Consider the following 22,073-nt stretch of genomic DNA (forward strand, 5'->3'; position numbering starts at 1 on the left):
CCTTGGAAGCCCCAGAGTCACATACAGTCACATTGCCTGCAAGGCCTTTTGTCAGTGGTTTTATTCCACTCAGCGAGGGTCATGCTCTGCAAAGAAAAATAGTGCCATCGAGGTGCTTTCTGAAAATTAGCTGAGTCCTATACCAAAAGTGATTTCTTAGTGTCAATTGGTCCAAATTACCCTTGACTCTCTTTACCCCTTCCAAAGTTACAGAAAACTGGCAAGGTTGCCAAAATACTAAGTAGAGGCAAACTTAGACCTTTTCGTTTTTACTTAGATCAGAGTTTCTCAGCCTTGGCCCTGTTGACATTTAGCGCTGGATAATTCTTGTCGAGGGGCTGTCCTGTGTATTGTAGGATGTTTAGCAGCATCCCTAGGCTCTACCTATTAGGTGCCAGTAGCATTCCCCCCCACACCTGTGACAACTAAAAATGTCTCCAGACATTGCCAGATGTCCCTGGCTGGAGACAGGGGGTACAAGATTGCCCTAGTTTGAAAAAAAAAAAAAATTGATTTGGAGAAAAGAGATAATCGTGGACACCATTGATCTGTCATCATCACTTCCATTCTTTAAAAAAACTTACAAGGAAAGAATTGGCTTGCATACACTTGAAGATGATTAGGTAGTGAATGAAAAGCCACTTATCTCTTAGGGAATAGCATAGCCATAAAATGTCTTTCTACTGCAGAAATACAAGGCTAGGTAATTTCAGGAAAGTCAAGGCTCCAACCTTCAGTTCCCCTGGAGCCTATGTTCTCCAGCTGCGGAGAGGAGGGGTAGTATCCTGCCCTACCCTAGATGAGTGAGGCTGCCTCTGTGGCTGAACACACATTCCTACCTGACCAAAGCATTAGGCAGTTCCCAGGGGCAAATACCCACGACTGTCACTCTGGCCCACAGTAAGTGCTCAATATATTTGTTGTGTGCATGAATGAATGAATAGTCTGAAAAGTACAGGAATGCAGGCTGCCTCTGAAGCCCCTGTGGTGCCCCCTGGTTGGTCCGGCCAGGAGGGCTGTCAGATCCCCACGTGTAGTCTCTGCCCTATAGACCCCACCACTCCCAGGAGAAGCCCCTGTCAGGGGTTGTGGATGGGGGCTCTGGCTGGAGCCAGTGCCCAGGCCTCCTCCCAGGAGGTCTATGAGCTCTTCTCTCCTCTTTACAGAAAACCGGCCGATCATGAAGAGCCTGACGTTGCCAGCCCTCTCCCTGCCCATGAAGTTGGTGAGTCTGGAGGAAGCTCAGGCCCGGAGCCTAGCTACTAATCACCCTGCCCGGAAGGAAAGGAGAGAGAATAGCCTGCCTGAGATTGTCCCTCCCATGGGCACCCTCTTCCACACTGTCCTTGAGTTACCAGACAACAAGTAAGTGCCCTTCTTCCAAGTTCTGGGAGATGTTTAGGTGGAGGGGGACGGAGGAGGAAGCCATAGAGTCTCAGGTCTGTGATGGCAGCATGGGCTGGGGGTGTGGTCTGGGTTGGGGGGTAAGGAAGCATTCCAGAAGAGAAGGGAGCTGCCTCCACGACATTCACCAGCGGCTGATGCCTTCACTCACTGCCCCAGAGTCATCAAGACCTTGAGCTCCCACCAGAGATCCCTAGTACCATGGTGTGGGTGGGGCTCATAAGTGTCAAGAATCAGAACTAAAACCCTTTACTCCTTAGCTGAGACAAAATAAGCTTGACATTTTCAAAAGGAAGGTTGCAAAACACAAAAGCTTGACCCCCTCCTCCCACCCTAAACCTCCCACGGGACATATGGAAGGAGTAAGGATGAGCGGAGGGCAAGTTGACGGAGAGCACCACTCTGGACTGAGACCTCTGGGAACATGGCACCTGGGGACCCGCATCCTGACTTCTGTCCCTCCTCTCTTACCTGTTAGAGCCCTCCCTCCCCTCCAAAAACAAACACCATTCTCATTCATATCGTCCCTCCCTTCTCCTTCTCACTTACGCTGTGGTAACCCTGGTCTCCCCACACCCCTCTCCCACCCCCACGCCCCACTGTAAAAAGGAGGCAGTGACGGAAGCAGGGGTCCGAAATCCTAGGCAGACAGTAGGTAAAGGAGCCGAAAGGCAATCTTTTCACTGGAGAGTGTCCGCCTCGCTGTTTGGTCAGTGAAAGGAGGTATGAAAACAGACCTCTCAGACCTCTTATCAGCATCCTCCTCACGATGGCGAGGCTGTTTCCCCCTGGGGAGGGAGAAAGAGTGCTGCCGCGTTGCACAGGGGTAGAGGGCGCCTGTCACACTGTGTGCTCTGAGAAGGGCACCTGGAACTCACCTGGCGAGAAACCCCTCTACTTCCTGAAGTGCATGGATGGTTCTCTCTCTCTCTCTCTCTCTCTCTCTCTCTCTCTCTCTCTCTCTCTCCCTCTGTTTCGAAAGACTGATCCCCACTGCCCCTCCCCTTAAATCCCTGGAGAATAAGACTTCCACCCAGGGGTCAGGAAGACTTCCTCTGAAGGACCATCAAGTTCACTTTCTCTGTGCCTTCATACCATACCTCAAGGTATGTGATTATGTAAAATCCACCCCAAGGCCTAGTGCTTGAAAACATCAGGCCAGATCCAATACAAACCACTAAGCACTGCAGATCTGTCTCTGATGGATTGTAAAATCATGCTGTGCTTGAGACCTGGATGTTCTATGAGAACCCTGCAGAGAAAAGGTCCTCTGTGGGGCCCACAGGTTGCAGGGTCTCATCCTGGAACTTTATGAAGTCTGATAGCAAGGCCGGCTAGAGCCAGGCAAGGCCTCTGTGATGAACCCTGGTGGCACCAGGCCCTCTGGCCCAGTCTAGCACTCAAATTTCCCTGCTTCATCAGAGAAATGAGAGACAAAGCCAGAAACACAGTGACTACCCTCTGCCTTTCTCTGCAGTGACCACTGACCACACCCAGCAGCCTGCAACTCTCCCAGGCCAGGCTCTCTTCTAAGTTGCTTTCTCATCCACCCCCTTTCCAGTCCACTAAAGTCTACCCCAGCCCCCTCCTCGCCTGTGGATGTCCCAGCAGTGTGGCTGCAGTGCAAGGAGCATAACAGGACTGAGGTCTCTGGCCTTCAGTGTTTACTCCTGTAAAAAAATAAGTATCTTTGATAACCCAGGACTGAACTGCTTGCCAGAACTCCCAGAACTGTGGTTGCTTGTGACCTCTGAGTCTGCCACCGACCCGTCTCTGTTTGCCCCCTCCCCTGCCTGTAATAACACATCTTTGTCCCTTCCTCTGCGGAATGTGGTCTTTCACTCTGACTCATGAAAACCTAGCTTGGTCATCATGGGCATCCCCAGACAGGGTGAGAGTCAGGCTCAACTTGGATTTTAGAGAGAAATTTCCTGATATGTCAGAGCTGTTCATAACTAAGAACATGTCTGGGGTATTCCTTTTAGTTTAAAAGTTCCACTGAAATAGCTAGTTACCAAACTAACCCCCTGTGGCTTGGCTCCTTTAGAAGAAAGCTCTCCAGTAAATCAAAGAAGTGGAAATCAATATTTAACCTGGGACGTTCTGGATCAGACTCTAAATCAAAGCTGAGTAGAAATGGGAGTGTATTTGTGAGAGGACAGAGGCTCTCAGGTAAGAATCAATAGCAGTTATGTTTATAAGATACATATATATATTTTTTTCAGTTCTGTTTCTTAAGTGTTTGGTTTGATTATGTCAAACTCACTAACCCTGAAAGAGACACTTATAAATTAACTGGAGTCTTTTTGGTTTTTTTAAATAATTTTAGATTTACAAGAAATTTGCAAAAATAGTACACAGAGAACCCATAGACCCTTCACACAGCTCCCCCAAATGTTAACATATTAGATAACTGTAATACAATGATCAAAACCAGAAAATTAATATCAATATAATACTATTAGATAATTTCCAGATGTTATTCATATTTAGCCAGTTGTCCCTCTGATGTACTTTTTCTGGTTCAGGATCCAGTCCAGGAACCCGCATTGCATTTAGATGTCATGCCTCTTTAATCCTCCAATCTAGGACAGTCCCTCAGTCTTTCTGACCTTGACACTCTAGAAGAGTTTTGGCCATTTATTTTGTAGAATATACCTCAGCTTGGGATTGTCTGATGTTTTCTCATGGTTAGATTGAGGTTATGTCTCAATGTGTCATATCAGGGGGCACATGAAGTCAATATTTTATTGTTGGTGATGTCAGTTTTGAGCACTTGGTTAAAGTGCTATCTACAAGGTTTGTCCCTGTAAAGTTACTATTTTTTTCCTTTGCAATTACTAAGTATCTTGTGGGAGATATTTTCAGACTATGCAAATATCCTTTTTTCATCATACTTTCATCCATGCATTTTAACATCCATCAGTGGTTCTTGCCTGCAACAGTTATTACTGTGGTGTTTGCCAAATGGTCATTCTCCATTTCCATCATTCCTTCTACATTTATTAATTGAACTCTACTGTAAGGAAGATCGGTCCCTTTTCCCCCAGAGTGAGGGTCATGATTTTTATTTTTTTAATTATTTATTTAATTTATTTTTGGCTGCATTGGGTCTTCGTTGCTGTGCGTGGGCTTTCTCTAGTGGTATTGAGCGGGGGCTACTCTTCGTTGTGGTATGCAGGCTTCTCATTGAGGTGGCTTCTCTTGTTGCAGAGCACTGGCTCTAGGTGCGTGGGCTTCAGTAGTTGTGCTGCGTGGGCTCAGTAGTTGTGGCTCATGGGCTCTAGAGTGCAGGCTCAGTAGCTGTGGCACACGGGCTCAGTAGTTGTGGCTCACAGGCTCTAGAGCGCAGGCTCAGTAGTTGTGGCACACGGGCTTAGTTGCTCCACGGCACGTGGGATTTTCCCGGACCAGGGCTTGAACCTGTGTCCCCTGCATTGGCAGGCGGGTTCTTAACCACTGCGCCACCAGGGAAGCCCCAGGATCATGATTTTTAAATAGGAAAGCTGCCCTGTGGGAATTATATCTGAGTAGTGAATAGGAATTGATGCAGGAGGGAACTGAGGGAACCACTGTATAATGGGGAATATAACCAGTCCGGCTGAATATTGTGTCAGAAAGCAGAGGCCATAGAAATTTGCCACAAAGACATTTAGAGTTATAAATTGAAAGCATGATTGTTTAAAAATGAGGGCAATTGTTATGAAAGCAAGTAGTAAAAGGTAAATGTACAAATGTAATGAGCAAACTTGATTGAATACTAGTTTGAAAAAGAAAAAGGACTACAAAAGATAATTGGGGGGACAAATAGATTGGATTTTAGATGATACTGAAGAATAGTACATTCTCATAGTGTGCTGATGGTTCGTAGGAGACATATGCTAAAGTTGAAGTATTTAAGGATGAGGTGTCAAAATATTGAAACTCACCTTCAAATGATTCAGCAAAACATATGTATGTAGGTAGATAGATAAAAAGAGATAGATACAGCAGACATGTGGCAAAATGTCAACCTAGGTGATAGGTTTAGAGGTCTTCAACTTTTCTGAATGTATGAAATTCTTAGTAATAAAGATTTGGGAGGAAGAACTAATGCCAATAGGAAAAAATTAGGTAATATTTTTAAGGACCTTCCTCAAGCCCAGTGATAATTGTACTCTAAGGATTATAAAGCACAGATGTTAGAAATCGTCACATTGGCCTATTGGAGTAATGAGGGATGTCACAGGGTATAGCAAGTACAGTGGTTTAGGCTGTAAGTAATGACAAATCCAACTCAATTGGCTTCTGCAAGGAGGGAGTTTATTGGGACATCCAGATGTAGGGAAGCCTTCAGGGCTTCAGACTTCAGCACAGTGGCTCTGTCTCCATTTCTCCGCGTTTTCCTCAGCTATGCCCTCCTCTGTCGGTCAGCTTTATCCCCAGACTGGCTTCCTTTGCCTCCACAAAGTGGCTACAATAGTTCTAGGCTTTACCTTTGACTCTCACTATATCCAGAAGGAGAAAGAAGATCATTTCTGGTAGCTTGCTCCTAAGGGCAGGGACCCTTCTTTCCCGGAAACCCCAGTTAAGTGTCTGTCTGCCCCCCTCTCTCCGCCCCACAATAGTAGCCTTCACTGAGTCACATGGGTCAATCCCTATGGCTACGGGAGTGCCCTGTGCTGATTGGCTTAGGCCTGGGTTCCTGAAGCAATCACTGGCATGAGGAATGGCATTACACCCCTGTGTGAGGAATGAGATGTACCCAAGATGTACAGGGCTCTGTGAGAAGGGGAAAGGGAAATGGATTCTGGGTAGGCATCTACAATATTCATTATATAGGGAAAAACATCTTTCACAAAATGGCAAGATGGCCAGGTGAAGAGGGCAGGTTGCTATAGGTATGGTCGAGCAGATACAAATCAGAAATTAGGATTCTCAAAGGAGAATTTAAGGGGGAGTACCTGGCAGGAAACCCCTGATCTAATAACAGATTTGCTGAAGCACATCAGAGAGCCCTTCAGTTACAGAATCAGTGACACAATGAAAAAGGTTCCCCGAGTAACAAAAAGTTAAAAAAGATAGAACAAAACAATCGAGTAAAAATAGATTAAATGATTTTCTTTGATCTTGACTTATGAAGATTTCAACCCCCATGTGGTTTTCAAAAGGAGGAAGCCCCAGGTACTGGATCAAACAGCGGTAAACTCACAGAATGCACAGGATGTCCCTGACCAGCTTCTCAGCTCGGCCGCACCTCAGAATCACCCATAGAGTATGGTCCACACCCACAGCAGCTGTGCCTCAGGAGTTCTGTGGTGAACTCAGAGTACTGGTAATTTCTAAAAAGCTCCCCAGGTGATTCTGATATGCAGCCGGTGTTGAAAACCACTGCTATCTCATGAATAAGCTAATCAGAGATAGTTCATCAAACTGGCTGAATTTTGATGGGATGCAGGGGTGAAATTAAAGAACCATCAGCGTCAATGTAAGTGGCTCTCTGTGACCTTGACTACTGCCTGAGTGGCTGCTTTTCACCAGAAGAGTGTTGCTGGATCCCTAGAGGCTAAAGACTGGGGGGTAGGAAGTGGGGAGCCTTCTGGTCATAACCCACCAGCATGGTCACTGTAAATGGCACGTGAGCTTGCTATTCGTTGAAATATGCGTGTGAAAAAAGGAAATCATTGGATTAACATATTTATTGATAAATAATTTTTAAAATCTTTTTTTAAAACTCCATATTTAAGAGCATTTTAAAAATTGATTCACCATGTATATAGTATTGTGGGGGGTGGGGTTGGTGCGGGGGCAGGTGAAGGTATGTTTAACCATGTTTAGAAAATGGAACAGAAATAGGAAATGCTAAAGGATAAGAAAAACTTGGGTATTGACTGAATGGAGATGCATAAACTTTGGAGTCTCCCAGACACTGGTGTACTGGAATTTGTATGTTATCAAACAGGAAGATTCCAGGGAACCCTCCAGAGTGAACTCCTTTGAGTAGGGAAATAAGGCCATAGAGATAAACCAAGAGAGGGGAAACCAAGGACCCAAAGAAAACTGGTGGATGCATTTCCATGAGGGCAAGGTGCCAGACAGCCCTCCATAGCCGCAAATGCAGGACCTATGGATAGGGAAGGCCAACTGCAGTACACCATTTACATAAGAATCTTGAGCATCCATGGATTTTGGTATCCGTGGTGGTCCTGGAACCAGTCCCCCCAAAATACCAAGGACGATTGTGTAGTCATAGGCCAAGGATGTCTGCGTGCTTAGTTTCTATCCAGACAAGGAGCCAGGGAATTCTTGGAGACTGTTCCCAAAAGCAGCTACTGTGGCAACCAGGACCAGAAGGAGCTGTGTTGTCAGAAAGAGGGTCCAGCAGGAAAGGTGAACACTGATGGCCCTGCAACCAGAACGCTTACCCATCCTCCGTGACACTCAGTGTCACCTGGTCACTACCCCTTGAAGGGTGATACATGAAACCCAGAGGAAGGCCAAGAAATGCAGCTCTTGGAAAACAAAGGCAAAATCTTGTCTCAGAATACACGAACGGGGAGTTCCCTGGTGGTCTAGTGGTTAGGATTCGGCACTTTCACTGCCATGGCCTGGGTTCAGTCCCTGGTCAGGGAACTGAGATCCCGCAAGCCGCATGGTGCGGCCAAAAAAAAGAAAAGAATACACGAATGAAGGGAGGCTGGCCAGGCAGTTTTAGAAGTCGTTTTGTAATAGATAGCTAGTGGGAAGCAGCCGCATAGCCCAGGGAGATCAGCCTGGTGCTTTGTGACCACCTAGAGGGGTGGGATAGGGAGGGTGGGAGGGAGGGAGACGCAAGAGGGAAGAGATATGGGAACATATGTATATGTATAACTGATTCACTTTGTTATAAAGCAGAAACTAACACACCATTGTAAAGCAATTATACTCCAATAAAGATGTTAAAAAAAAAAGTCATTTTGTAAACTTGTGGGAATAGTCAGTCTTCCAAGAATGAGAATTCTGGCGTACCTCTGGAAGTAAGGAGGTGGAAGGCAATCTTGGCGTCACCAAGGCTTTGGGTGAACGTTGCTGTGTCCTTCCAGAGCCCAGTGGGACCCAGGCAGAGAGAAGCCCAGAGCCTGGGAGGCCAAGGGGCTAATTCAGAGCCTCTCAGAATGAGCAGGGTTTGGAGCAAGAAGGAAAAAAGGATCTTTAAAAGAGGGACAAAGCAAGTGTGAGTTAGGGCCCAATTTGGGTTAGGGCCAACACTGAGTGCTTCTTTTAGAACCGTCTCCTGAGTTTACCCTTGTTGCTGAGCCCTAGTTTATCTTGAATAACATCAACGACAACAATAAACAATAGTTACTTCTTCTTGAGCATTTACTCTATTCTAGGTTAATGCAACCTATTTTATATGCACTACTCATTTCATCCTCACAACAGCTCTACTGTTCCTCCTTTTCATGCCAAAAAACTGAAGTTTCAAAAAGGTAAGTTGCTTCTCTGAGGTCACACAGCCCAAAAGTGGGAGAATTGGGATTCAAAGCCAGATCTGCCTGGATCCAGAGTTACCTTAAAGCCACAAGTCCTGGGGCTCCCGGTCAGCTTCTAAATTGCCCTCTCTCCCCTCCTAGCAAGTTTGCCCTGGAAACCTTCCTGAAAAGACATGATGATGTTTGTGAAAGTGCCTAAGCCTATGCCTGAAATAATACGTTTTTATTTATTTAAACCATACTCTTCTGAAAACCTACTTGGGTGGCTTAACAAAGATGCATAGCATCCACCAGGCACACAGCAGGTGCTCAAAAAAGGTTCGTTTGGTTGGGATCTGCTCCACGGTGAGGCTGGTGGGTGAGAGCATTGGGGGAGCAACCAGGCTGCAGACATCAAGGAGCAGAGCTGCACGTGGAGAAAGGTGACACATGGGAGAGAGGGAGAAAAGTACCCCTGGGCTCTCTCTCACCTGTTGTACCAAATTCCTGGGTGTTGAGCGATGTGGCTGCAGCCAAGAATTCTGCTCTCTGGCCTAGTCAAATAGGAGGGGTTGCCTAGAGCCCCATGGATTCTACTCCATGGATGAATCTTTGAGTCTTTTCTGTACAATAAAATCGGGTTCAGGACTCCTCATTTGCTAATAGCTATGTGACAAAATTGTAACTTACCTTTATCTGTAAAATGTTAATAAACCTTTGATCTACAAATGCCCTATTTTTATAAGGTCAGTCCCACCAAGAAAGTAGGAACATTGAAGGTGGAGTGGGGAATGTTTTCCAAAGGGGAAAATTATAAATACTTGAAAAACTTTCCTAAAGAAATTTCTTTTTTGTACTTACAGCCTGATCTATTGTTCTAAGCACTTTCTCCGAACAAGCATTCATCAGGGATATTTTTTCTTTTGTCCTTAGTGGAAAAGGCTGCTATCCGACCAGCTAAAAGCATGGACTCGCTGTGCTCAGTGCCCGTGGAAGGTGAGAGTTTTCAGCTGGATTTGGAACTGAGGATTACAACTGGGAGACTGGCACTCCCACACCAGACTTGCCTTCCTAAACCGCAGACCCTACTCAGCTCCAGTCATGGCCACACACAATCCCCCAGGCCCAGATCCCTCCCTGACCTTCCGGAACTCAAGGGGCACACACAGCCCTTGCACTAACCTCCCCTACTCCACGAGGCCTCTTTCTCCAGCCTGTCTCCCCACAGCTGGAGACAGCAGCCTCCTTGCATTCAATCCTGAGCCAGGTAAAAGGTCAACACCTGAAAACTAAGGCAGAAGAGGCTCCCCCTGGGGCATAAAGAAGAGTTTTGAATTTAGGTGTTTCTGTAGGCATTAGCTTCATTGTGTTTGTCTAGTCATGATTTTGAGTTGGTAGAGTCATTCATTCCTTCATTCATCAATAAACACTGACAGGCACTAGCCTGGCACGTAGCTGGTCATTGCTGGTTGGAGCAGATGTACATACAGTTGCATGCCAGGTGACACCCATCACCAAAGCGGCACCTCACCATGTTAGTTCTTACAGCTCCAGCCTTAAGGGCTGACTTGCCTGTAGCCCTTGCTTCTGCTTTTGTTAAGCAGCCAACAAGCACTGCTACAACTGGCAAGACACAGGGCTTCCCTAGCAGCAGACTGTTTAAACTCCCCCATGATTGTACCATGACTTTCGAATCCCTTTAATACAAGGTATGTTGCTCTTTGATAAATGAGGCAGCCTGAAACAAAACAGAAAATCTTTAGAACAACTTTCAAAAAATAATACTAAACTTGTAAAATATTCAATGAGATCTTTTTAAGCTGGCTCAATCCTTTTAGCATTTTCTCACCTTTATATTCATCAATTTGCTTGGTTTTGAAACCTCTTGGGTGCAGTTCTTGCCCAGTTTGGCAGGATTTAATATTTCAAAAGCTAAAAAACAAAACAAAACAAAAAAGACACCAAAAGCTAGGTCACCACTTCCGTGGGCATTGGGCAGGTTATCTAACCTCTTAAGTCTCGGTTTCCTCATGTGTTAAGGGAGATGATTACACTTCTCCTACAGAGTGGTTCCTAAGAATTTTAAACCTAATGTTACCTAAGATGTAGCACTTAGTGCCTAGTTGGGAATTATTTTCCAGATCCCTGGCAATTCAGTTGTTGTCTCCCAGCTTATTTATTTCACACACAGATTTTTTCTCTTCTTTGCCTTCACTTCTAAGTCATTCAGGAACTCACTCCTCACAACTGTGCTTTCTGACATTTAGTTAATTTACATTTCTAGTTTCTCATCCTCTGAATCAGCAGGAGGAAGCCTGGGAAAAGGCGAAAAGGTCTAGCTGAGAACAGCATTTGTTTCCTTGCTGGGAAATCAAACCCCTGTTTGGGTCCATCTGCCAGAGAAGACTTAAAACAATAAGTTTTAAAGTTTTAAAATGAAACAAGATTCTGTTATTTTGGCCTTTTTATCTTCATTCTGAGCAAACATCATTCTGTCATCTCCCACCTTCTTTTTATTTTTTCATGATCTACATTTAATGCTTGGTGGATGACTGCTCTGTTAGCAATTTCAGCAGTGTCTTTCTTTTGGAAACTGCTCTACCTGCAAAGTTTAAAACAGATACATATGATACAACAAAATGGTTCTATCAGGGCATTATGACAAGATTCTGTGCACATAAGGAGATGTTTCCTCTTGTCAACCAAATGTTACGTACCTGTCTTTATTAGGATAGCTATGCCCTTATTATAGTGCTATGCCTTTCCAATATTCAAGTGTTGTGTGCCTGCCCTTACTGGAAGGCTAATCAGTGATGTGTGTACTCAGGCTGCTGACCACGTTTGTTTGCTTTTTCACAAGGGAAAAAAACCAAAGGAAATTTCAATCGAACAGTCACCACTGGTGGATTTTTCATTCCAGCAGCGAAAATGCACTCGACTAGCACTGGCAGCTCATGTGACCTCAGCAAGCAAGAGGGCGAATGGGGCCAGGAGGGGATGCCGGCAGGGGCCGAGGGGGGCTTTGACGTGAGCAGTGACCGAAGCCAGCTGCAGGGCGCTCAGGCCCGGGCCCCACCTGAGCAGCTGAAGGTGTTCCGACCCATCGAGGATCCCGAGAGCGAGCAAACAGCCCCGAAGATGCTGGGTATGTTCTACACCTCAAACGACAGCCCCAGCAAATCTGTCTTTACCAGCAGCCTCTTCCAGATGGAGCCCTCTCCCCGTCACCAGCGCAAGGCCCTGAACATCTCCAAGCCCTTTGCTGTGTCCGTGCCACTCCGCGTGTCAGCCGTCATCAGCACCAACAGCACCCCATGCAGAACCCCCCCAAAGGAGCTACAGTCTCTTTCCAGCCTGGAAGAGTTTTCTTTCCAGGGCTCAGAGAGTGGAGATTGGCCTGAAGAGAAGCCACTGGGAGTTGAGACTTCTACAGGTAAAGTAAGGGAGAGGGTCTCTTTCCATTGCAAGAGACGAAAAACCAGACTTAAACAGAGTTTGCAAGGCAATGTAGTGAAGTGATTAAGACTGCGGGCTCTGGAGCCCGACTGCCTGGTACAAGTATAGCCTCAGCCATTTTGCTGTACAATCTTCAGCAAGTTAACATAACCACTCCATGCTTCAGCTTCTTGATCTGTACAATAGGGATAATGTTAGTATTAAGTTGTGAATATTAAATTAGTTAATAGATGTAAAGCTATCAGAACAGGGTCTAATACACAGCAAGTACTCAGTAAATGTAAGGCAGGAGGGAAAGCTCACGGAATGGAATGCAGAGCTGGAACTGGGGATTCAACTCTTCCAGACACAATCCACCCATCCCACATTTCTACCTCACATCTGCAGAGAACATGGCTAGTGGCCCTAGCGGTGAGAAAGAGCATCCTCCTCCCAATTTCCTTTAAAAAAAAACACAGGGAGGACTCTGTGTTTGGGCCTGCTTGGGTCACATGCCCAGCCTTGGACCAGTCACTGTTGCCAGACTGATAGGATTCTAAGATTGGCCAAGCGAGAGTCCCTGGGCCGTCTCTGGAGTGAGAACCAACAACCAACTGGGAGCCACACAAAAGGGAAGTAATGAGAACCTCAGAGGAAAGGATGACTGAGAGACAAACCAATAAATGCTCATCGTGGTTTAAGAATATTTCTATTTCAATTAATATTAGCTAAAGCCACGCACCTATAGTCACCTAATCTACGACAAAGGAGGCAAGAATATACAATGGAGAAAGACAGTCTCTTCAGGAAGTGGTGCTGGGAAAACTAGACAGCTACATGTAAAAAAGAATGAAATTAGAACACTCCCTAACACCATACACAAAAATAAAAATATAAGCTAGCTTTTTCAGATCACCTATCGTGGTGTCAGGCACTGTCCTAAGTGTTCTACATGTATTATTGCATTTCTTCTCACCACAACTCCATGAGGTATAGGTAGTTACTATTACCCCCATTTGCTTAGAGAGGAATCTGTTAACTTGCCCGAGGACTCATAGCAAGGAAGTGTAAAAGCCAGGATTTTAATCCAGATTTTTAAAAATCCATGCTTTTAAGCATTCTGCCATGATCCCTCATGTGTTTGCTATGGGCTGTAGAGTTAAAACGATTGTTAAGATGCAATCCCTTCCGCCAGCAAGCTCCAAACTAGGAAGGGAAACTGAAACTCTGCACCCACCTGCAGCACAGGGTCAGCTTGTGGAAGTAGCCTAACACCCACCTTGGGCTTTTTTTTTTTTTTTTTTTTTTTAAAGTATAGTTGATTTACAATGTTATGTTAATTTCTGCTGTACAGCAAAGTGATTCAGTTATACACATATATATACACACACATTCTTTTTTTATATTCTTTTCCATTTGGTTTATCATAGGAAATTGAATATAGTTCTCTGTGCTATACAGTAGGCCCTTGTTGTTATCCATCCTATATATCATAGCTTACATCTACTAAACCTAAGCTCCCGCTCCATCCCTCCCCCAACCCCTCCTCCTTGGCCACCCCAAGTCTGTTCTCTGTGTCTGTGAGTCTGTTTCTGTTTTGTAGATAAGTTCATTTGTGTCATATTTTAGATTCCACATATAAGTGATATCATATGGTATTTGTGTTTCTCTTTCTAACTTCCTTCACTTAGTATGACAATCTCTAGTTGCATCCATGTTGCTGCAAATGGCATTATTTTGTATTTTTTTATGGCCGAGTAGTATTCCATTGTATATATGTACCAAATCTTCTTTATCCATTCATCTGTCGATGGACATTTAGGTTGTTTCCATGTCTTGGCTATTGTAAATAGTGCTGCTATGAACGTAGGGGTGCGTGTATCTTTTTGAATTAGAGTTTTGTCTGGATATGTGCTCCTTTGGGCTTTTTGAATGAGGGAGAGTGTAAGTACCCAAAGTATCATGAAAGGGGTGTTCAGAAAGGACTTCAGTGGCATCTAAAAGAAGCAGCCCTCTCAGGAGGATTCCAGGAACACTTCTCAGAAGTGGTGACATTTGGGCCTTCATAAATGGGTAGGACTTCCAAATGCAGAAAAGATGGAAAAGGGCATTATGGGCTGAGAGGTGCTGACTGTTTTGAGAAGTGTATAGATTTTGGACCCCAGCTGGGCAGATTCAGATCCGAGCTTCACCACTTTGGGGCAGTGTGACAGCTGGTTGATATCTCTGAGCCTGTTTCTCTTCTGCAAAGCAGGGATGGCTCCTATCTCAAGGGCTGGGATGAGGTCCGCATGGGAAAATATTCATGAAGTGCCTGCTCAGGGTGTGGCCCTCAGAAGATGCTCAGTAAACATCAGTCCCTTTCCCCTCCCCCTTCCCTTCAGGATGGGGCACAAGAGGACCAAAAACGTAGGGGATTTAAGTGATGCCCTGTCTGGAGAATGCTCCATGGGCTGCTGTGGGTGGAACAGAGTGAGGGTTAGAAGAGGAAGTGCAGCCTTTGAGGAAAAAAGTGTTTCCAAAGGCTTTTATGTGATTGGCTGTCCTTTCCAAAAGAGAGGGTCCCCAGGCCCCAAGGGGTCTTTGGCAGACAGTGTTACTTTTTTCCCCTCTCTCCTTCCTTCTCTCTGTAATTCAGAATACCCAGTCTGTATCAAACTGGTCTTGGAAAGACACTGATGGAGACTCCGGTCTGCTTCCCTGACTGTGATTAGTGGCAGCCAGGGCAGAACAAGGGACCCTGTAGGAGGCAGTCTTGTGGATCTAGGACCAATGGCCAGAGGGAGATGCCAAAAGTTTCAGCGACAGCGGAGGGCCCCTCACCTTTCTCTCTGATGGAATTAGGTTCACGTAGGTTACTTATCTTCTTCCATAATTATTCCAAATGAAGAACTTCACCTTCCTTAATAAATTATTTTTTCTTTCTTTTGTACGGTAGCAATAGATAAAAGAAATAGAATTAAAGACAATTTTCCAGGTTACCTGATTTAAATTTTTAGTCACTCTGCTCAAACCTGTTCTTCTACTTTTGGCCAAACTAGGCAAAATTCCAGTGCAACCCAAAAAGTAAGAGATACCAAGTAAGTATTGCATTATAACTAAAGTGTTGAAAGTTAGATCATTGATCGCTTTGAATGAAAAAAAAAAAAGGATTATTCAATTAATCATAATAATTAATTGTCTGACTTCTATGTGATTCAAGACTACGTCTTGGTAACCTCCATCCTTGGGTTGGGGGTTGGGGGGGAAAGGACCACAAACTGGATCCTTCTGAAAGGGCTGACTTACAAGCTACAAATAACACTCTCTGGGTCCCCTTCTAGAAATGCTTATTAGAGGGAGGTCAGAGTAACCATATATATTTAAGGAGGCCTGATCAATCAAACTCCAGAATTACCCTAAGAGATATTAGGAGTTGCCTCATTCTTCTTCTGAGGAATGTACAAAAGAATTCTTTTAAATAGTTATATTTTAGTGCATCTGAAACAGGAGTCTACCCACAAAAATATGTTTTGCCTATCTCATAAACCCATGGTTCTGTTAGTTAAGGTACAGGCCAAGCTGCTGTCACATAGAGAACAAAACACAGTGGCTCAAACAAGATGGGAGTTGATTTCTATCTTGCATACCAGAGGTAGGTCGATGCGCTCGGGGAGATGCTCTGGGGTCCCAGGTTCCTTCAGTCGTCCCCAGGGGTGTTGTTCCTGCCTGTGTGGTCAAAGTGAGCGCAACAACCCCCCACCACCACATTCCTGCCTGTGGGAAGGGGGTCAGGGGAGGCACCCAAGCAGCTTCCACTTAAGGGTGGACCCAGAGGTTGCACCCATCACTTCCACCTCCATCCCATCTGCCAAAACTCACATGGCCATGCTGACCTTCAAGGGAGGCTGAGAAGCATCGCTGGCTGGATGGCCAGGTACCTAGCGAAACCTGAGCGTCAGGGAAGGTTCTATTTCAAAATGAGGAAGAGAATGGATAATAGGGGACATTAGGAGTCTCTGTCTCCATGGTCACCCACTTCATGCATAAAGCATCCCATGCTGGGAATTTGACAATGCCCTTCCCTTCTGAGCTACAGAGACTCTTTTATAGCTTACAAGTATCCAGCAACTATATATATTGGACTCCTAGGCCCTTAGAAGATAGTTTCTAGACATAGATGCTGCCTCTGTCCTGAGGAACTTAGCCCAGGGATGGGCACCACATACAAGTGAAAAGAAAATGGTAACCTGATGGCTTGGCACCGCACAGGTTATTACAGTGAGTGCTGCAGGAAGTGGAGGGAAGGAGAGCGTGGTCTGGGGAGGCTCCAAAAGAGGTGTTATTAGGTTAGCGTCTTGAAGACTGGGTTAGAGTCGAGTCTCAGAGAGGACCAGAGCAGGGGAGTATAAGGCCTGTCAGGGGTAGCAGGTCTGCTCAGTGTCACGCAGGGGAGTGGAGAAGAGGGGATGTGTGGCTGAGCCAGAGTGAGGAGGGCTTTGAGCAGGACAGTGAGTGATCTGAACAAGCTCACATGTCATGCAGACCCTTCCTCCACTCCTCACTTTAAGAGTCCACAGTCAATGAATGGAAGACCCTGAGCTTTACAAAAAGAGACACTGGCAAACATCCAACTAAGAGTTCTTAGTAAAATGGGGAAAAAATATTAAAAAAAAAAAATCACTGACGCATTACCCTTTTACCCAGAAGTTTCACTTCCAAGAATTTATTCTAAATAAATAGCTGCACAAGTACAAAATGTGTATGCACATCACGGCATTATTTGTAATAGCAAAAAACAGGAAACAATCCAAATGTCCACCTTTAGGAGATGGACTGAATAACTAAGGTGCATCACTCACAGTTGAGTCCCATGGAGTCCACAGTTTTGTGGGCCCGGCACCATTTCCTCAAACTCTTGTTCATCTGCGGGGGACAGTTTCTTTGCACACAGAAGGCATTGTATCTGAAGTGTCTGCCTTGTGTTTCTTGTTTTCTGCCTCGGGGCTTTTTCTGAAGGGAGGAACTCACCCAACCCTTGCTCAGGAAAGCCCAGAAGTGCATGGAGAGTTAACGGAGGCACCTCTCACCCAATAGGAGATGGGAGTCAGGGGATTCATGCCCCAGCCGTTCCACCCTTTGGTGGAATAACTATGGGGCACATTCCTCGTGGTTCTTCAGAGGGTCACCAGGAACTGAGTTCTGGTTGCTCACTGTGGTAACCACTTACTGATTTTTCCTCCATCACTGTCTCACCTCCTCACTCCTGCTTCCTTGGACCACCTTTCAAATAAGCGACCTGCTGCCAGGACCTTGGCTCAGGCTCTACCTTGAGGGGAACTCAAACTAGCCCACATCCTAAAGAACAGTTAACCTACTTATATTACTAATATGGCATAGATTTCAAGATATGTTCTTAAGTGAAAAAAATGCAAAACATGGAATAGTATAAATCACAGGCTATAATTTGTGTAATAAAGGTGGGGAATAAAAAATATATGGTAAAAGTATCTGCTTATATATGCAAAGATGAACTATGGCAGAATAAACCAGAAACTAGTAAAACTGGTTGTCCATAGGAGACAGTGGGGGTGTGGAACAGAATGGAAGCAACAGGGATGAAAGCAAAACTTTTCTGAGACCGCTTTTTTATATAATTTTAACTTTTCAACTCTGTAGTTGTTTTACATATTCAAAAATTAAGTTAGATTTCAAAAAACAAGCCTGCTAAGTGATGGGCAGAGGAAAATAGCACTTTGTCAGTTCTGAAGCATTATTAGTTCTGACATCAGGATGCTACTACTGGGTCTGATTTTAAAGCCAGCACTGTGGTCAGAGGCCTTAAGTCACCAGCATAACTAGTGGCAATGAGAAGAGTTCATTCTCAATCAGTAAACTTTTCTGAGCTTCTGCTGTATGTCTGACACTGTACTAAGTGCTTTGCCTCTCTAATCTACTTTATCCTCACAACAGCCCTGTAATATATTATTATATATTATTATGCCATTGTATCAAGGTTACAAGATTCACTGAGAAACTAGCATTTGAACTCAGGTTTCGTTAATTCCAATGTAAACAATAATAATATCACTGAGGATCTGCTATGTAACAAGCACTGTGCTAAGTACTGAGTCTGTAATCCTACATTGTGGAAACAGCCTTACACGGTGAAATAGGACCTTCTTCAGGCAAGGCAGTGGGGGCCAAACATGAAGCCTGCCTCCCTCTCTAGTGTCTTGGTAGATGTTTAAGATCAGAGCTTAATCACTTTAGATATAAAGATATATCCAAACTGATGTGCAGATCACCCCTGGGAAGAGTCACACGGGAAGCTGCAATCATAATCATAATACATCTTTGTAGCTTGGTGTAGATCACAGGTTTCTGTGACCTTAGGCAACAGGCAAAAGATTGGATTAGCGCCGGCTTTCTCAACCTCAACACTATTGACATTTTGGACTAGGTAATCCTTGTGGGGGGCGGTCTTATGCTTTGTAGCATATTTAGAAGCATTCCTGGCTTCTACCCGCTAGATGCTGGTAGCCACTCCCCCCCACCCGGTTGTGAGGACCAAAAGTGTCTCCAGACATTGCCAAATGTCCCCTGGAGAGGGGAGGGGCAAATGGTTGCCAGTTGAAAACCACTGGACTAGATGATCTTCGAGGTCCCTCCCATCTCCAACAGTCTGAGACTCTGGGATCAGAGGACAGATCATTGGTAGGAGGAAAGGGTAAAGAATGTGAGGGAGCAGTGAGCTGGGAGAATTCCCTCCATCCATGTGACACAGAACTAGTCCGGGACAAAGACTGTGCGGGGAATGGCCTCTCTTGAATGGAGTCTCCTTCCACTGATAACTCTCATCCTCATTGCAGCATCTGTACCTAAGAAGGCAGCTCTTGAGAATATTAAGCCAGGACCAGATGCAGTGAGAGCGCTGGAATGCAGCAAAGGCCTTCCCCAGGAGCCAGGCGGCCAACTGGAGAAGAAAACCTCAGAACACTCCCTAGGCTCTCGACATTCAAGTGAATTAGAGAAGAAGTTGGATGCAGAGAAGGCGGTGGAGGAGGGTGGAGAGACTGGCCAGGTGGAATCCAGCGCTCTGCAGGAGAGCCCTGGGGCCAGAGGTGAAGCAGTGTTTCTCCATGAGATGGTAAGGTGGACTCACTGCCTGGTCCAGCCAGTAGGGTCCTCTTTTTCCCAGGGGCTCTTGGTACACTTTAAAGTTTTTTGTTGCTGTTGTTTGTTTGAAGAACCAGTTTCTGCCAAAGGGACTTTACGGCACAGCCTTCTAAGCCTTCTAATCAGGTCTGGGATATTTTTGCAGTGAACTTGTCAGGGATCCTATGGTGATACGAAGTAACCATCCAGCTCAGATTCCCTAGGACCGACTGAACTCTATATTTCTGACCTGAAGTCACCATAAACCAGTAACATGTCCTGGGAATGTAATGACATTCAATACCAGAAGCAGCGCAAAACCTGCTTCTCGTGTCCTGGTCCCAAACGTGATGACCATTCATGGGGGCCAGCTCTCTTCTTCCAGACATCCTGGATGGACAGTTGTCTATGTTTATTTGTAAAAATCTTCTGTAAGATTTTCAGGATCTATTCCTTCCTCCTATGGCTCTGGAGAACTTAAAACATGATGCCAGAGCATACTAAACCTTTTCCACTTTTTTTTTTTTTTTTTGCCGTACACAGGCCTCTCACTGCTGTGGCCTCTCCCATTTGCGGAGCACAGGCTCCAGACGCGCAGGCTCAGCGGCCATGGCTCACGGGCCCAGCCGCTCCACGGCATGTGGGATCTTCCCGGACCGGGGCACGAACCCGTGTCCCCTGCATCGGCAGGCAGGCTCTCAACCACTGTGCCACCAGGGAAGCCCCCTTTTCCACTTTTTAGAGGTGGGATTCTCCGAGGTCTTTTGAGAGGGGGATATTCTTGCTCAAGATGAAGTCGTGAGGAGGTTTTCCAGGGACATCCAGGGAGGAGCCTTGCATTTGAGAAATAGCTCTGTGACCTGGAGGAGTGTGCCAAAGGGGAAAAGAAAACACTTTGCCTTTTAACTTGCTTCCAGGAACTTGGTTTCTGGGATGCGCACAAAAGCCTTGTGGACTGGGAGTTAGGGCAGTGCAGGCACACCACAGTGGCCTCCGGAGGGCTGAATAAGGGTTTCTGTAAGGTGTGTTTGTATTTATAGAAGGAGAAGGTTGCAAAGAGTATTATGGGGATTGAATTTGGGAAGGGATCAAGTATGAATGACATTGCTTTGAGAAGCTGATGAAGTTAATGCTAGAAGGAGAACCAGGCTGGATTCATGGAAACAAGTAAAAGCGGCAATTCATTCATTCATTTAAAACCATGTGTTAAACGCCTATTTTATGCCAGACACTCTGCTGAGCACTGGGATCACTGCAGTGTACAAGACGGTCACCATCACTGTCTTCTTGGAGCTGACAGCTTAGTAGGTGAAAGGTCATTAACCAAGTCTTTTCTAGGGTGATATGGAAGTATGAGTTCTGTGGGAGCATATAACAGGGGGATGCAACCTAGTCAGAGGGAGGAGGGGGGCTCACAAGGGTCAGGGAGGGCTTCTCTGAAGAATAGGTATTTAGATTGAGAACTTAGCTAGGAGAAAGGGGTAGGGAGCAGAGTAGGAAGGGAGAGACTCTCAGGCAGAAAGCGTAAGATGTGCCAGGAATTTGAAATGGGAAAAGAGCACGAAACATTCAAGGAACAAGAACGAGGCTGGAGAACGGGAACGTGGACTAGAGCAAGTGAGGCTCAGAGCAAAGCAGGAGCCACGTCAGGCAGGGTTGCTTGGAAGGGATTTGGAGCTTAACCTAAGGGCAAAGGAAACTCTTCTGATTTGCTCTTTTAAAGGTCACTCTATTCTGTGAGGAGAATGGCTTGGAGAAGGGCAAGACAGGAGGCAGGGATGGCAATTAGAAGGCTAGTCTGTGGCAGACCAGGTGAGAAAAGATGGTGGCTTAGACTAGAGTGGGGGAACCGGGGATAGAAATGGAAGGCTTTCAGAGCTATTTGGAAGGTCGAGTGAATAGGACTTGGTGAAGGATTTGGTGAAGGAGTGAGGGAGAAGGAAATATCAAGGACAACCCATGAGTTTCTGATCTGAGCAAAACATGCACTATGGTCCACTTAACTGAAGTGGCAGACTGGGGGTGGAGGGGAGTTTAGATGTTCACTTATTCATTTAAATGTATTGTTTCTTAGTAAGAGATCAATAATGTAGGAGCTGCAGAGAGTAAAGAGATGCCTCTGACCTGAAGGAGGGCACAGTCTAGTAGGCAAAATAGAAATGTACACAGATAAATGCAGTATAGTAGAATTCGATCTCAAAAATACCCCTGCCTTCTGACCAAGTAATCCTACTCCTGGAAAGTTATCAGAAGGAAATAAAAGAAAACAATGAACCCACTTAAATTCACAGACCCCTTGTTGAGCAGTTACTCACAGTATACCAGGCATCATTTGGCCTTGAGGAATCAAAGATGGAAGAACACAGCTCCTGATCGAGGAACTCACAGTCCATTGGGAAAGATAAGACAAGCGTCCAATTAACTGTATTGTGAAATGACATGTGATCAGAGCCAGGGGAGAAGTGATGTCAGGTGGGTAGCATGTCAGACTTCCCAGAAGGGCCATCCGCCCCTCAGGATAGAAATGCCTCCCCAAACTGCTTCTCCTCGGGACAGAATTAGGCCTTGAGATAAGAAGCAAAAGGAACTGAAATTTGCTCCCCTGGCCCTGACCAGACCTCCCTTCATCCCTTTCCTTTCTGCAGCTGTGGGCTTTGTGTAGGGAAA

General features: G+C 45.5%; 1 protein-coding gene across 1 annotated transcript in view; it reads left to right on the forward strand.

The window, feature by feature from the left end:
- ARHGAP31 (Rho GTPase activating protein 31) overlaps positions 1-22,073 on the forward strand; it is a 107,788-nt gene that overhangs the window by 82,364 nt on the left and 3,351 nt on the right. Inside the window, exons 7-11 of the mRNA XM_007449130.1 lie at positions 1,167-1,365; positions 3,452-3,576; positions 9,768-9,830; positions 11,695-12,267; positions 19,121-19,398. Coding sequence (XP_007449192.1) covers positions 1,167-1,365; positions 3,452-3,576; positions 9,768-9,830; positions 11,695-12,267; positions 19,121-19,398 — 1,238 coding nt within the window. The remainder of the gene's footprint in view (positions 1-1,166; positions 1,366-3,451; positions 3,577-9,767; positions 9,831-11,694; positions 12,268-19,120; positions 19,399-22,073) is intronic.

Source organism: Lipotes vexillifer, unplaced genomic scaffold (assembly GCF_000442215.2).
Source record: "Lipotes vexillifer unplaced genomic scaffold, Lipotes_vexillifer_v1.1 scaffold999, whole genome shotgun sequence".
NCBI lineage: Eukaryota > Metazoa > Chordata > Mammalia > Artiodactyla > Lipotidae > Lipotes > Lipotes vexillifer.